Source organism: Sphaeramia orbicularis, chromosome 5, assembly GCF_902148855.1.
Source record: "Sphaeramia orbicularis chromosome 5, fSphaOr1.1, whole genome shotgun sequence".
NCBI classification, from domain to species: Eukaryota; Metazoa; Chordata; class Actinopteri; order Kurtiformes; family Apogonidae; genus Sphaeramia; species Sphaeramia orbicularis.
In genome coordinates this window covers 10,861,073-10,878,496 of record NC_043961.1, presented here as the reverse complement: position 1 = coordinate 10,878,496, position 17,424 = coordinate 10,861,073, and the positions used below count along the sequence as shown (strand labels likewise).

The 17,424-nt window shown below is 36.4% G+C and overlaps 1 protein-coding gene across 2 annotated transcripts in view; it reads right to left on the bottom strand.

Moving 5' to 3' along the window:
- Window positions 1–209: 209 nt before the first annotated feature.
- The window catches only part of LOC115420004 (cadherin-4-like), a 346,596-nt gene continuing 329,381 nt past the window's right edge, over window positions 210–17,424 (bottom strand). For both annotated transcript variants that reach the window (XM_030135107.1, XM_030135108.1), the window contains exons 14-17: window positions 15,226–15,459; window positions 12,908–13,047; window positions 3,528–3,695; window positions 210–428 (exon numbers count right to left, since the gene is read on the bottom strand). In XM_030135107.1, the coding sequence (XP_029990967.1) occupies window positions 222–428; window positions 3,528–3,695; window positions 12,908–13,047; window positions 15,226–15,459 (749 nt within the window). In that variant the 3' untranslated portion in view covers window positions 210–221. The remainder of the gene's footprint in view (window positions 429–3,527; window positions 3,696–12,907; window positions 13,048–15,225; window positions 15,460–17,424) is intronic.

Genomic DNA, 17,424 nt, shown 5'->3' with positions numbered 1-17,424 from the left:
GCCAGAATACAGTTGCGTTGCAGCAGAAGTCATGTTTACAGGCTCGGTCACAACGAGCAGAGTCACCCCGCCCACGTTAGGGTCCGTTCCTCACATCTACAAAGGAGCCTGTGTCATGTTCTTGGCCCACGCCGGCGGTTTGAAGGAACAACTATCCAAGTCCAACCGACCCCGCCTCTCCCGACCCCTGCTGCAGCCCCGCCCCGCCCCCCGCCCTGCTCTCAGTCATCGTCCCCTCCTCCGTAAAGGTCGGCCAGCTTCTTGAAGCGAGGGCCCCAGTCGTTGAGGTAGTCGTAGTCCTGGTCCCCTGAGCTGGTGGAGTTCAGCGAACTGACGGAGCCCGCGGTCGAACCGCTGCCCTCGTAGTCAAACACCAGCAAGGAGTCGTAGGGAGGGGCTGTGGGGTCGTTGTCCGCTGCCCTCAGACCCTAGAGACGCAAAGAAACAAAGACACAACATGAAAACCTCAACTCCAACTCCAGACTTATGGCATTCCTGTTCTGTGTAGTTTTGCTGATCCAAACTGAGTACACTTCACTGCTGTTATGTCAATATCAGAGGTTGGTTCACTGAGAGCATTAGCATTAGCATGTTCATTAATATTAATAAAAGCTGCATATTTCTTTTTTTTTTTATTTCTCCTTTTTATTAGTACAATACAATCTCCTCAAATTGAGGAGCAGGAAAAGAACAAAAGAACAGAAAAAACAAACAAGTGAAAAGAACAGCCTGTGTTGGTGTCAGAATATTTAACCCTTTCATGCATGAACTGTAAGAACCTTAGTCAAGATTTTTTTCTTCAGTGTTTTTATTCCTCCTTAGGCATGAAAAAAAACAATGCGAGCAAGTTTTTTTTTTCCTATGGAGTTACAAAAATATCCATGCATTTAATTTTTGAAGTAAAGAAACATATGTTTAAAACCAAATATTAGAAAGTGATATGAAAACAATGAAATAAAAACATTTTTAATGCTGCTAATCTGATGTCTTCTCACATTTTAACATATTCTAATGCTAGTAATCACTCACTTCATGGGTCACTCGCTTCATAATATGCAAAAAAAAAAAACCTTCTTGTCTAACAAATAACAATTGATTTACACTTAAACATGTTACTACAGATCAGGTTTATCAAGAACAGCAAAGTTACAGTAATGGTCTGAATGTCAGTGTATGGGATGGTGCGTAAGTGTCCACTGTGTTGGCTGATATGGAACTAAAACATCAAAACCCATGAATATACAAGAGAACAGCTGGAGAAGAACTGTCCACTGGAGTGGCCTATGCATGAAAGGGTTAAGGTCCCTTAATAGATACATTTGTCTCTGAATGTCAGCCATTTCCCCCAGTTTTTTTTTTTTAACCTCAGTTTATATGTAAGATGTTCCGTGACAAGTATATCATCTATGACTGAAAGCCATTGTTTACAAGACGGAGCATCAGTCTTAAGCCAGTTCTTTGTTATGGTCTTCTTCCTGGCCACCAGGAGGATCTTGACAAAATATCTGTCTTCTTTATGCACAGTTTCTTCCAAATGTCCGAAGTAAAGAATAAGACAAGACTTTGGGATTGCATATCCCAACACATCACAGAGGGCTGAGTGAACCTTCCCCCAGAAGGGTTGGATATTTGAGCATTTCCAAAACGTGTGTGTGATCTGAGTCCATATGATTACAAAGTCTCCAACACGGCTATTGAATATTCATTTGTTTAATTTTAATTTTATGTCTGATGAAACAACAAATTAGATTTTTCCAGTTAAAATCTCTCCATTTAGGTGATTGTGATGTTGATTGGTGTGTTTCCCACATATCGTACCATATCCCCTCTTTGATCTCTTCACCCAGCTCTCTTTCCCATTTGGTTTTAACATACAGTGTTGAATCATTTCTAGAATCCATCAAACAACAATACAAAACTGACACAGCTGACCATAAGCTTGTATAAGTAGCTTTATGATAAGATGTACTTTATCGTCACTTGTTTTATATCTTTGATGTAATAGTCCCTGTAGAAGCCAATAATGTAATAACAACCGATAATGTAATAAATTTGCCATTTTAAAAATGTAAATGGCCAATAACGTAATATCTGGCCAATAATGTGATAAAAGTCCTGAACTGATAACGTCATAGCTTTTGGCCAGTAATAATATAACTTATTACGTTATTGGCTCAGTTATTACATTTGCAAAGAATTTTTTTTTACCAGGCCAATAACATAATAACCAGCCAATAAGTTACAACGTTACTGGCCAAAAGTTATTACGTTATTGGTTCAGGACTTTTATTACGTTGTTGGCCAGATATTACATTATTGGCTTATTACATTTAAAAAATGGCAAATTTATTATGTTATCGGCTGTTGTTACATTATTGGCTTCTACAGTCCCTCATTTGCAGGTATCTAAAGAAGTCCTGATTAGTTAATTTATCTGTATTTGAAGCTGCGTATTTTAACTGTACCTTTCAACAAAAAGGCCGGCGCTAAGACTGAAACAACAATCATTCTTAAACTCCTGTCCACTAGGCATGATGGGTAAATATGTAATCCGCCTTTCTTCACCACCACAATGTGCCCACCACAATGAAACAGGGTCAATGTGGACTCGTCAGATCACATGACCTTTTTCCACTGAAACACGGTCAGATCTTTATGCTCTTCACAAACTAATGGTTGTTTAAGAATCGAGAAGCTACTCACTGTATGAGTCAAAGGGTTAAAGAACTTGTTGCAGCTGAAAATTATTTATCACTGCAGTAATAATTCAATGGAAGGCTCTTACTTTTCCGCTTAGTTAAATCCAAGTAGGGACTTTTTTTTATCAGAGTCTAACACCTGTTCTTTGTTCACCTTTTCTTATTGTTTTTGTTGTTGCTGTTTCTCGTCTAACATGACTTTTATGTTTGTTTTTTTCATTAATAATTCAGGATATTTCTTGTCTCTCTTATTGTTAAAGGTCTGGACACATGTTTAACTTTCATTGCTAGACCAACTGCTCTAAAATATAAAGACATGTTTGCACCCGTTTTATCAAAACAATTTGACTTGAAAATGTAAATGAACTACAGCTGGATGGACGTGCACAACAGTCTTTTTATAAAACCTGACACTGCTGTCTAACACCAATGTAATGTTGATTATATCGGAACAGACTCATCCACCAAAAAAGATTCTAATTAGTGTTTTTTTTTCCTTTGTCAAAGGAAGTCTTATGTTCTTTTACAGTCTGAAAGATGATTCACAGACACAAAGTGAGAGCCAAACGGTTTCAGCCACACCACCTGCTGACAGGAACGCAATTCTAAAATAAATAAATAAATAAATAAAAAAAATTGCATCTCTGCTGTCTATTTCTGGAAAATCTAAGACAATCCATTGTGGTTATGAGTGTTGTGTAAATCCTTTGTACGAGTCCCATCGATCTGGTAACATTAACAGTCTGTGAACGAGCGCTGTAGTGTGTGGCTGATAGATAAAACCAGTCAGTCAGAGGCATTTTCTGCTCCATCCAGTCTTGTACCTACATCATTAATGAAGTCTCCTATGTCTCCAGGGTGAGGCAGGCTGGGTCTGACGGGGTACTGTGACTCAGCGATCACAGGCCTCTCATCCACTCTGCGTACTCCTGATGCTGGCTTATTGATGATGTGGTCCAGGGACTCAGGCTGCTGCAGCTGGCTCAGGTCGTAATCCTGCAGAAAGAAGCACAAAGGGAAAGACTGGAGTCATTATTCAAACACTTCTGTCTAGGCTTTTCTTTACTTTCCCCAAATCTACAAATATCATCTAAATGAGCACCAGTTCATTTCATACATATTTCTGTAATTAACCATCAGTGATAGGGAGAATTAAACTACATTTAGTTGAATTATGTAGTTCAACTCCATTTGGCTGTAACTTCCCAGCCAGTATGTCCATGTGGGCCCCAGAGGGGTTACATTTGGGCTGCATGTAAGGGTCCCATTTGGGTTTGTCCACAGTTTCCATGGTGCCCCCACATGTGTTTGCTCATATCAGAATCCGAATCCTTCTTCAGCTGCAGAACTTTGTACCTTACTCTAGCCTTTTTCCCTTGCCACATATATTGCGAGACTAATCTGTCCCACTCTGCCAATGGCCTTTGTGGTATCAGGATCAGTAGACACTGAAATAAATACAACAAGCACAGAGGAAAGGTCAATCTAACTGACTCTATTCTAGAATATAAATTCAAATAGGGGATCACATTCCATCTTTGTATGTCTGACTTTAACTTTAATGTTAGGGGGCCATAGTTTGCCTCAAAAGTCCTGGAAAAGTCTTTGGTTTATATGACACCTAAATATTTTACAGAAGTTGTATATATGTATGTATGTATGTATGTATGTATGTATTTATTTATTTATTTTTGGTAATATAAATTGTATTTCATGACAGTCCCTTTGTCTTTCCTCCTGAATGTTTTTTTTTTCCTCAACTTTATTGAAAATATTTGGGTATACAAGACATAAATTTTAAACAAACATCAAGATGTCAAAAAGAAAAAGCAATTGAACAAATACATTTATAGAATAAAATACAGAATTAAAGATACAAAACATAATAGACAAATAATAGTATAAAAAAATAAAATAAAAATAACATATCTAACAAAAATAAATAAATAAATGCAACGGATAGTTCAGTCTATTTTAAAGAATTGTTTATAAATTGCAAGGGTGCTAGAGCTTTTTTTTTGTTAAAGATAAATTCTAAAGATTTAATATATTTATCAAATTCCATTAGGAAGATTTAAAATTTGGGTGTGTTTTGGTATATTTATTTTTGTGTGTATAAAATTTTCCAAATAAAATGATCAAATTTACAAAAAATTCTAAATTACAAATGTCATGTTCAAAATATGTAATTACATTTTGAGATCGTTCCTCCTGAATGTCTCTGAAGCCATGATCATGTCATGACATCACAGCCAACGCTGCCTCTGATTGGCTTGCCCTGGCACCACTCCACTGGTTTGCAGATGTGTGATCATTACTAACATCATATGGTTGTCACCACCGTGGACAACCCTCCCGCCAGCGCCACCCCTGATAGTAATGTGCCATTGTTACCCCAACCATGGCCATATTTGGTTTCATATACACCCCATTTACATTTGCAATTTAACGCTGAAAATAAAAATAGGACCAATGGCCCTGTAGCTTACCGGCCAAATTCAAAGCTTTGGGAAATGTATCCAGATGCCATTTATTATCACCCAGTTATGTATATTTATTATATTACAGAAATAGCCCATGTTTTGGTCATATTCCAATCAGATCTGTTAAAAATTCAAATTCCAACTTGATATCATTGATACTGATTTATTGGATCAATCCACTTCCTATCTCTTATAATGGGAAAATTTTTCATAGTCGCACCAAATCCAGAATCAGATCCGGATCGAAATAATTTCAATACCTTGTGTTGACATCATCATAAAGAAGCTGTATACCAAGTTTGAAGTCAATCAGAACTGTAGTTTCGGAGAAGAAGACGATTGAAATTTTTCTCCATAAGAGCCCATGTTAAATTTTTCGTAAGTTCCTGGATCCAGAAGAAGATCCTGATCAGCATGTGGCCTTTATGTTTGGGTCATCTCCCCATCAGGGCTGGACTGTAGAAATTTACACTAGATATCATTTATATTTACTGAGTTATTGCATCAATCCACTTCCTATCTCATATAATGGGAACATTTTTCAAAATTGCACCAAATCCACAATCAGATCCAGATCCAAATAGTTTCACTGACTTTTGTTGACATCATCATAAAGAAGCTGTATACCAAGTTTGAAGTCAGTTGGAATTGTAGTTTCGGAGAAGAAGATGATTGAAAGTTTTGTAACAGACGACAGACGACGGACATTGCATGACAACAATAGCTTAGTCCTATCGGCCGGTAAACTAATAAGCTAAAAAGGAGTTGCTAAAACTCCTTTTTCTAGCCATTGTTTGTTTGAACTACTGCCATGATGAACGAGGTGTAGTTTTAAAAGCTACATTTACAAAGTAGCTTCCCCAACACCATTAGCCATCCTCTTGAGATGCAGTGTTACCGTATGTTGTCTGGTCATGTCCCACTTTCCTCCTCACAGATTTACAGATTGTGAAGCACATTTCCATGAAGTCCACAAGGGCTCAGGACCAGCTTGCTATGAAATCTGTGCTACAGGGTTTTCTAACTGACTTTCTAAGACCTTTTGAAAATGCAGTGCTGCTGACTTTGCTTGAGGAAAAAGCCCACAATTCAGAGTCGTAACGTTAAAACAGGGATGGCAAGGTAAGCCCAATATGATACAAATAAATAAATAATTAAAGCAATAAATAAAAAGACCTTGCGAGAGTACATTTATAAATAAATTACAGCTAGCGATCATTGTACCTAATTAAATTCTCACAGATGCTTAATGGGGGGAATATTTCCATATAACATAAGCTGCAGCGTTCTTATGCACTATCTGATATGTGTGGGTGTAAGAAAATGCAAAGTATCAACATTTACATAATTAATAGTACATTTCTGAATTAATCAAAGCTACCGAAGCTCATCATCCTTGAATTTTTATGTGAGTGCGCCGTAGTGTATAATGTCTGTAAAAAAAAAAAAGTTTGCTCGCAAGTATTTCTCCGTGAGAAAAAAATCATCATGTTGAAGAAGTTGCACAGTTGACTATACATGGAATCCAAGTCAAGCAGCATTTTCAGCCCCTGCGATGGTTTTAGAGCAGACGGCACCATCCCAAAACTTTAAGTAAAAGTCTATTCTGTTCATAACCAATTTGACTATTGTAGCTGATGGATAGAGGTGGGTAATCCCAGCTCCATAGAGTAAAAGTCCTGCCATGAGTTGGTTCTACCCGTTCACTTAACACAGGTGATTCCACTAATTATCCCTTCATCTACCTGGATGAGGAGTTGTGCTCATCCAAATGGCCTGGTTCAGTGAGTGGTTGGGACAAATACATGGCAGGACTTTTACTCTGTGGAGCTGGGATTACCCACCTCTGCTGATGGACAGATTTCCTATATCAATTCTTATGGATAGGGGTCTATTAATCAATGTGATAGTAAAACACATAGTGGTAGATGATAGTATGAAATACTGTGGGATATTCAGGTATCAATGATAGCCTCCAGAGAGCTACAGCTATTTTTGTGCTGACTTACAAGTGATTTTTTTCCCCTACATTCAATCTTTCCTCAGTGATTTGTCATGATGTATTCTAAAATTATCTTCTGCATGAAACAGTTTTCAGTGAAAATCACGTTTTTTTCTTATATGGTAAAAGGTAAATGGACTGCACTTATATAGCACATTTTCTACACCTTCACGGTGCCCGAAGTGCTTTACAAAGCCTCACATTCACCCATTTACGCATACGTTCATACACCAGTGGGCGACTGCTGCCATGCAAGGCGCTGCCAGGCCCTACTGCAGGGGTCTCAAACTCGTGGCCCGGGAGCCAAATGCGGCCGAGATGATATTTTGTGGCCCCCTACTTGACATCAAAGTTTAGTGTTAGCGTGGACCACACGAAGTTCTCAAATGTACTTTTTTGCTGAGTGTTGCCACGCTTTTTTTAAATGTATTTTTATCACTTATTGGCTACCACAGATAGTCTGGTGACAGCTTCTGGTGGCATTTGTTCTCAACAGGTGTCAAGCTAGCCAACTGCAAAGTACTTGGGGAAGTATGAACATTAGTCACTTAGTTGAAACATATTCCGGAGTGACACCAAGTGGATGGAAAATATTTGCCATCACCCAGTTCCAGTTATGTCTCTCTCAAAACATGCCATGAAGAGAAAGGTTGGCAACAAGTACAGGCAATTTCAGAAAAAGTGGGAGATGGAATATTTGTTTGTGGAGCACAGGGCCACCCCTACATTTCTCATATGCACAGAAAAAGTTGTGGTGTTTAAGGAATACGTGTGACATCATGACTCAACTAGACATGCTGAGGAGTGTACAAAATACCAGGGTGATGAGAGAAAGAACCAGGTCGCCAATCTTAAAAAATGTCTATTGAGGCAACAAGATTTATTCAAGAAAGCACACAAAGAGAATGAAGCAGTAGTCGAAGCTAGCTACGTGGTGATTGAGGTGATTGAGATGATTGCTAGGGCCGGAAATCCATTCAAAGAAGGTGAGTTCATCAAAAAAGTGCATGTTACTAGTTGCAAGTAATGTAAAGAAACCCGTTTTTGTGGAATACTTCATGCAGCCCAGCTTGACCCAGACTCTACCTCCAGCAGCCCCCAGGTAAGTTGAGTTTGAGACCCCTGCCCTACTGGGAGCCATGTAGGGTTCAAGCAATTCGACTTGTCAATCAAGCACAGTACCTAGCTCCAACAAATCCCCTATTTATCAAATTAAATGCTTTAAAACTACACGATCTGCTTGACCTCAATACTCTTATTATTATGTATAAAGCCCATGAACATACAGGGTGGGGAAACAAAATTTACAATGAACATTTAGTTGTTTTTTCTCAGCAGGCACTACGTCAATTGTTTTGAAACCAAACATATATTGATGTCATAATCATACCTAACACTATTATCCATACCTTTTCAGAAACTTTTGCCCATGTGAGTAATCAGGAAAGCAAACATCAAAGAGTGTGTGATTTGCTGAATGCACTCGTCACACCAAAGGAGATTTCAAAAATAGTTGGAGTGTCCATAAAGACTGTTTATAATGGAAAGAAGAGAATGAGTATGAGCAAAACTATTACGAGAAAGTCTGGAAGATACTATTAAAGAAGAATGGGAGAAGTTGTCACCCGAATATTTGAGGAACACTTGCGCAAGTTTCAGGAAGCGTGTGAAGGCAGTTATTGAGAAAGAAGGAAGACACATAGAATAAAAACATTTTCTATTATGTCAATTTTCTTGTGGCAAATAAATTCTCATGACTTTCAATAAATTAATTAGTCATACACTGTCTTTCAATCCCTGCCTCAAAATATTGTAAATTTTGCTTCCCCACCCTGTATGCTCCCCTATAGTCTACAGGAGATGTTTGAGCCCAGGCAAAGTAATTATAATTTAAGGGGAACTGAAATCTACAAGAAAATGAAGTGTAGAACAAACATAAAAAGCCAGTGTATCTCTGTTAGAGGGGTACATCTGTGGAATAATCTGGAGCAAAACTTAAAAATGTCTTCTTCAATCTGTGCATTTAAAAGGATGTATAAATCTACTATAATAACAAAATATAGAACATTAGAAGTACGCATAAAATAAGATATTATACTTAATTGGTTATCATGATAGGAAGATACTATTATATTTATTGATCACTGTATTTGGAGTAAATATTTGGGGTGGATATGTATATTATAGTTGATATTGAAAACGGTTGATTATTGCAAATCTGATTGTGTATGAGCTGACTAAAAAAAAGTGTATATGAATGGTTTTTATGGATGTTTTGTGTTATTGTTAAAAATATACAGAGGAAAATGTGTGTTAACAAAGCAAAGGAGGCGGATCTGGTTTGATTATTAGTTTGTAAAAAGGGGGTGGGAGTCAATAAGTTATACTTCTTCCCACTCCTTTTCGAGTACAAAAAAAAAATTGTATTTATTTATTTGTTTTGACCATGTTGTATGATTCTTTGTTATCTGATGATTCTATGATACTTTTTTTCAAGAGGGCCAGATCTGATAATGTGGACATTGCCAGGGGCCAGTGGTCCCTTCAGACATTTTTTAAACAGTAAAAATTACATATAAATGCGCTGTTCTACAACAATTTTATTTTCATTGTCACAATATCATTTTTTTTAAATGGCAGTGTAACCAAATCTAAGCCACTCAGGTGTGAACAAATTAAAAAAAAAAATTCTGCCTTCCTTTCACATCTGGAGTCAGATAACATAGAACAAACTGTGTGGACTATCTTAAACTTCCAAAAAGTTGATAAAAATCTTAACCCCACATTCATTTTAAACATGACTTATATGAGTAATCATTACTCATATATTACTCAGTAATGCAAAGTCTGTTAACGTTCAAGATGAAAACATATGACTCTTACTCTTGTCTTTCACAAAATCATTCAGAAAGTAATATTTTGTGTCACATCTACAAGTACATAACACCAGCAGTTAGAGGCAACTAACCTGGCAACTTGGTAGCCTGCCTTGGTGGTGAATTCACTGAACTCAGGTTCACATGAAGAGTCACTGTTGTGAGTTTAAAGCAGCTTCAATTTGCTTCACTTTTTCGGAGCGCTCACTTCCTGCTAGCTTGTCGTATGCGTTAGCTTGTTTTATCTGCTCGTGTCTCTTTACATTGAATTCCTTAAACAAGGCAACAGTCTCTTGATAAATTAGGCAAACACAATCGCCTCGATTTTCAGTGAAAAAAAATTGTAATTCCCATCTCTCCTGGAAGCAGCGGCCCTCACTGGCAACTTTCGTTTTTTTATTTACATGCACCGTGGTTAGAAATTAGCGAAAAAGGTTCACGGTAAGGTCACAGAGCCAGATAGAGTTAGAGTGGTGCTGCCACCATGAGGTGGAAGGAGGAACTGCATTTGGAACCTTTTATGATTCATGGACTCGGTTCAACAGTCCAAGCGGGCCATAAATAATATAATATAAAACCCAAGCTGTGGGCCGTATAAAATCTGACTGTGGGCCATGATTGGCCCCCGGGCCGGACTTTGGACATGCCTGATCTACAACAAGGGTCTCGAACTCATTTTCTTTCAGGGGCCACATTCAGCTGGATTTGATCTCAAGTGGGCTGGACCAGTAAAATAATAGTATAATAACCTATAAAGAATGACAACTCCAAATTTTTGTCGTTGTTTTCATGCAAAAAACCTCAATTAAATTATGAAAATACTTACTTTTATAAACTATCCCAAAAAAAAGTGAATAACCTGAAAAAACTGAAATTTACAGGGTGGGGAAGCAAAATTTACAATATTTTGAGGCAGGGATTGAAAGACACTATGAACAATTAATTTATTGAAAGTCATGAGAATTTATTTGCCACAAGAAAACTGACATAATAGAAAATGTTTTTATTCTATGTGTCCTCCTTCTTTCTCAATAACTGCCTTCACACACTTCCTGAAACTTGCGCAAGTGTTCCTCGAATATTCGGGTGACAACTTCTCCCATTCTTCTTTAATAGTATCTTCCAGACTTTCTCGTAATAGTTTTGCTCATAGTCATTCTCTTCTTTCCATTATAAACAGTCTTTACGGACACTCCAACTATTTTTGAAATCTCCTTTGGTGTGACGAGTGCATTCAGCAAATCACACACTCTTTGACGTTTGCTTTCCTGATTACTCATATGGGCAAAAGTTTCTGAAAAGGTATGGATAATAGTGTTAGGTATGATTATGACATCAATATATGTTTGGTTTCAAAACAATTGACGTAGTGCCTGCTGAGAAAAAAAACAACTAAATTTTCATTGTAAATTTTGCTTCCCCACCCTGTAAATAAAAAAACTTAAAAAAAAAAAATAAGTGTAATTATTTAAACGTGCATTATGGACCGGCTCTACAAAGACACTAAACACTTAGTAACAGGCAGAAAATTGCTAAAATTGTGCTTAACCAGTTTAACCCTGACCATATTTTCAGGGGGAAAACGCCTAAAAAGACATACCCAAAGTAAATGAAGAATTACTTATAATACTTATAATAATAAGGTTCATATGGATGTTCTTGGTGTCTATGGACATTTAGAGACCTCACAGAATCTATTCCCACTGTCTAAAATATTGTATTTATTACTATGCCTGACTAAACTGTAACAAACTAAAAGAGAAATTAGAATTTTTTATCCTCGCCTGTTTTTTTTTCGGCTGGATTGACGATGATATGCATAAATTAATTGTTCGTGTCGGAGATTTTTAAAAGATTAAAAGATAAAGATTAAAAATCATGTTTGAACATTAAAGTTTGCACTAAAATACACTTTTGATGTACTTTTATTAACATTAGGGTCTAAACTTTGAGCAAAAGTTGAAAAAACATCCATTGTCCTGATTTATTATATTTTTATAGTAGATGAATATTAATATAATTTTTTTGGCCTACGGGCGGGCTGATAGGGCTGAAGGGGTTAATTTTCTTTAGACATTTCAGGTTGTTCATATTTGTTCAGGTTATTCACATTTTATTGTTACAGGACTGTTTGTAAATGTTAATATTTCCATAATTTAATATTATTTTTTTTGCACTAAAACAAAGGAAAAAAAAGAAGTTTGTATTATTTATAGGCATAATGTAAGATTATTTTTCTCACATCAAAGCAAGAAGAAAATATGGAGTCATTATTTTTTGTTTTTTTAGGTTATTCTGCTGTTATTATTTTACTGTAGATCATATTGGTCTTCATGTGGAACCTGAACTTAATTGAGTTCGACAGCCTTGACTGTGGAATTTTTGCACTTTGCAAATTCATCCCACTGGCCGGACTGGAACATTTGGCGGGCTGCATTTGGCCCCCAGGCTGCATGTTTGAGACCCCTGATCTACAACCACTGTCATTTGTCAAACTACATGGATTTTATTGGTGAGTGAGTGTTGCAGAAAATAATGGTGTTTCATATTCTCTATGGAACCTCTGAATATTATGAAAAGATACATCTGAATTATTTAAATGTATTGATAGGATTGGTGGTACAGAAATTATTAAATGTTTTGAATTAAATATAATTGTTAGGAGAATTAAGAAACTTAGTGAATCAAATGATGCATTTTTCTGAATTTGAATATCATTTGTCGCATGTGATATAACGTACACACACAAGTCAACAATCTAGAATACAATCCTGTTTGTTTTTTGATATTTTAATGCAGAAACGCCACATATTCTACCTTGAAGCAGTTTTCATCTTTAGATCATACCTGGTCTTCCTCGCCTCCTCCCTCCTCATCGTACTTGAGGATGTTGTCTCTGACATCGTCCTCGGGGTCGATGAGCAGGGGCTTCGCCTGCCGCTCCTTCTCTCTACGCTTCATCCACACCACAAACAGCAGAACCATGCCTGCAGGAAATGACAGCAACAGTAGACACGCAAGGATTTATGAGCAAATATCTTGTAAATATAAGCAGAGCAGCAGACAGAGAAAAGGTCTTAACTTAAAGTGATGGGGGATGTTTTTTTTTTTTAATCTTGTAATCATATTTGTGTCTTTAGAAGAGGAATAAATCAACAAAGGAGGATACACAAAGCTACAAACAGATTACTCAGTAGATACACTTGCATGTTAAGTGGTATTTCTACTAATCATTTCTACTATTCATACTGCTGCGTACAGGCAAATAATGTATAATAATAATTAATAATGCATAACTGCCTCTGTGGATGACATTGCAAATGACCGAACCCTATATATTAGGCCTGTAACAGTACACACAATTTTCGGTCCGGTACGTTTTCAGTTTTAAAAGCCACGATTCATTTTTTTTCCCGGTTCGGTACGGGAAGAAAGAAAACCCCTCAAAATGTCTTTAATGCATTTATGAATTTTTGAACATTTTCCCCCCAATTTTTGGAGACAATAGAATATAGAAAAACGGGACTAATATAATTCTGCTGCTATAAATCAAATAGAAAATAAAATAAATAAAATATTGCCAAGTGTATTTTAAACATTAGTATTGCTCTTTTCCCTGAGAGGTAGTTCTGAACAAACAAGAAAAATCAAATCACAGTTCTGTCAGTTCACATTCTGCATAAAAATAAAAAAAAAATTCCACACACTGTAAAAAATACCTTTAATTTAACAGAATTTTCACTGTTTATTTTGCAGATGTTTCCTGTATTTTTAGGATACAGGAAAACATCAATGAAATGACAAAAATAGACTGTGATTTTACATGTCAAATGTAAAATAACATGAAAAACTGTAACTGTGAATAACCAAAAAATTTCAATTTTTTTACAAGAAATTATTTCTTTTTTCACAGAAAAATACAGTTAAAATACATTTGCAAATGTATCATAATTTCACATATTTTTCTTTTCAATTTATGAGATTAAACTGTTAATTTAAAGTTTAATATTGTAAATTTAAAAAAAAAATTAAAACCAGATAAAATTACTGACAATTAACCGTTAAAGAAGTATTTGTTCTGTAAGTTTCACAAGACTTGTTTGTTAATTGACAAATATCTTGTGTAATTATGGGAGGTTTCACAACATAAATGTTAAATAAAAGTATTTTTGTGAATATATAACATGCATAAGCACTGATAAACTGTCCAAATACAGTTTTTATCATTGGATTGCACAACTTAGTCTCATTGGAAATTTTTTATATATATATATATATATATATATATATATATATATATATATATATATATATATATATATATAGGTAATTTGATTGTTTTAATACATTAAAATATTCTTTATTAAATATTAAAAAGTAAAAAAAAAAAAAAGCCAAATCTCATGTAAAGTTAAGGCAAAAAACTGTATTTTAATTATGGAAAATTACCGTATTTTTATGAGATGGTTATTTTCTGTTATTTTATAGAATTTTTTTGGCACCCTGCTGCTGGAATATTACGGTTTTTTACTTCTTTTTTTTTTACAGTGCATGAAGTGCAACATTAACAAGAGGGCAAACTGGTATTCTCTTTTAACAAACTGAGGAGCAACACTGATAACAAAATTAACCAAATTCTTTATTTTTGGACAGATAAACTGTTTAGGCCACCTTGTGTCTGTGTGTGCAGGGTGCGATTTGTACAAAACACAGAGGGGGGATGTTTTTTTTTTTTTTTGGTCGGGGCTGGGGTGGGGGGTGTACATCTGTGTACCGAACCGAACAGGTGCGTACAGAAACGGTTCGGATCGGTATGTGTACCGTTACAGGCCCTCTATATATCCATCAAACTACTATCACTTCCCCCGTCACCTGGCACCGAGCCTCTTCACCGAAACTCTGAAAAAACCCTGTATCTTGTTAGGAGATTTTCATGAAATCAATTAAAGATGCATTTTCTAGCCAAGAAGAGAAGTATGTTTAGCAGTTGAAATCTTCTTACTCCCATGATTTAATTTTAAGTGTCAGAAACAACCCCAGATCTTTAATGCTACAATCAGAAGATCTCAAATTCTGGGTTTTAAAATGTTACTAATCTCTTTATCTCCTTAGCGATGCAGACCTGCTTAGTTTGACTGAAGTGTGGATTAATTTGTTGTACTCACTGAGCAGTATGATGATGCAGATGAGTATAGCGATGATAGCCCCAGTGCCGAGGCCTGCAGCTGCCACCGCCCCCGTCGTGCTACAGTCCCCGTTGTCATCGCATGGACATACTTTGATTCTTATTGTAGAGCGATTAGAAAGGGGAGGGTTTCCTGAGTCGGACACAATGACGGGGATCTCATACACACCTGCCTCCAGGTAAGGAATCCTCAGCCTCAGTTGAGCATAGTCACCTGGAGAGTCGGAGTAGAGTCGTGTTAGTGAGGGAGGGAGGATAAAATACCATTGGAGAACATTAGCAGATGAAGTGAAGTGAGTAGGAGGGAGAAAACATGGAGCGACATAGGAGGAAAAAGAGAAATATACGAGTAGACAGTTTACCGCAGAGAAATTCCATTTTGTTTACTGCAGGATATCATGTCATCATGTGCGTAGGCAAGAGTGAAAAACTGTGATGCGCGACTAACCAAACTGCACAGCAATCATTCTGACACATATGTATGTGAAGGAGCATTAAAGATAAAAAACCAAAAAAGCACATAACCTTCACCATCTATCACTCAGTCAGGCTAAGACAAGAGCCTCAGTGGGAGACGGATCAAGGTATGTGATCAGATTTGTCCTCAAGACAACTGCTGTGGAACATCCATCTGGGTGGATTAGGTGACAGAGCGGTTGCTTGGGGGACAGAGAGATGAATGGATCTCATTTGTCACAAACGATAGATCGTACGTCAACACTGGATGGCACCCCTGTCTCTCACTGTGAGCTTTGTGAGACATTTTGTTAAACTTGGGACTTCTTTCACAGCTTACAGCAGTCTCTGGTCTTTGTATTGATGCTGCCAGAAAATTCTACACAGGGCTCCCGTCTGTTAAATGTATGTTTTAATGGTATAATATGTCGGCTAAAATTTACTTATAGGGTCAAATGAGTGGCCATTGTTGTCAAAAAAAAAAAAAAAAAGTTGTAAGAAATGCATAGAACTGTGTTGAAATAATGCTAATCCATTTGTGCACAGACTATTGATATTATTTGACAGTGGAAGCTATATTTTCAGAAATATTGGATTTTGAATAGCACGTGTATGTGAAAACTTTTGCTGGTGGACGGACGTGACATTACCCATGATGCTCTGGTCAGTACCAGTACTTTATTAGTAATAAACTTATATACTTACTATTGCTAATTATCCTCTTATTCATAAATGTTAGTATTGTGGATCTAAAACAATAACAGCTGACACAAAAACACAAAATGTGGCAGTGGACGGATGTGACATGGTTGTTGTGGATCCCATCATACTGATGCTCGGCAGCCATGTCACCGTTTCCACAAATGATCCCTGTGCAAAAACTAGAATCATAATTATTTATTGCATAGTTTATCATCATACTAAAGAGTAAATAACTAAGTAGAATTATTTCTTTATAAAAATGCTTATTATTAGAAAACTGTTGATTTAAAAAGTGACATGTGACATTCTTAATGTATGTATTGGCGTAACATAAGCAGGATGGATCAGCACCATACTCCATATTGTAACATGTAAAATAAAACATGTGATATGTCGAATATAATCTTGTAAAAAAAAAATTGGGGAGTCTAAAAGAATAGAATTTTTTTTTCAGGTAAATTCAATTAAAATATAACTTGGCCATTTGTGACATGAAAATATAGCATTAACTGTGATGAAATTGGACATTTTTGACCTGAAAACATAGTTCATATGAGCATCAACATGTTGCTACAGAACTGAAATCCTGTAAATTTGCATAACTTGCATTTACCAGCACAAAGTTGCTTTGGGGATTCACTTATATTGATTTGTTACGCACAAAGACATAAATAAGACCTCTAAGCAAATTTTAGCTGATGTACGTTTTTACTCATATAACAATAACTTGTCACTTGCGACCCATTAGAAGTGTGTGCCGTCGTATGTACCTGCAGATGTGGTGTCAAAAATCAGTATTTCAATCAGAAGTATTCAGTTTCTATTCAGAAGTATTTAACCTGTATTCGTTTATATGCCAGAAGTTATTCATAGTGTAATGTGAAGGTTGTACCAGAGTAGCTGACCTTTTTTTTGTCCTGGAAGAACCGCTACAAAAAGACACGTGTGCCCATGGAAAGTTTTCAAAACGTGGTGGACAAAAAGTACACACGAGTGGAAATTTTGGACATTCTGGGAAATA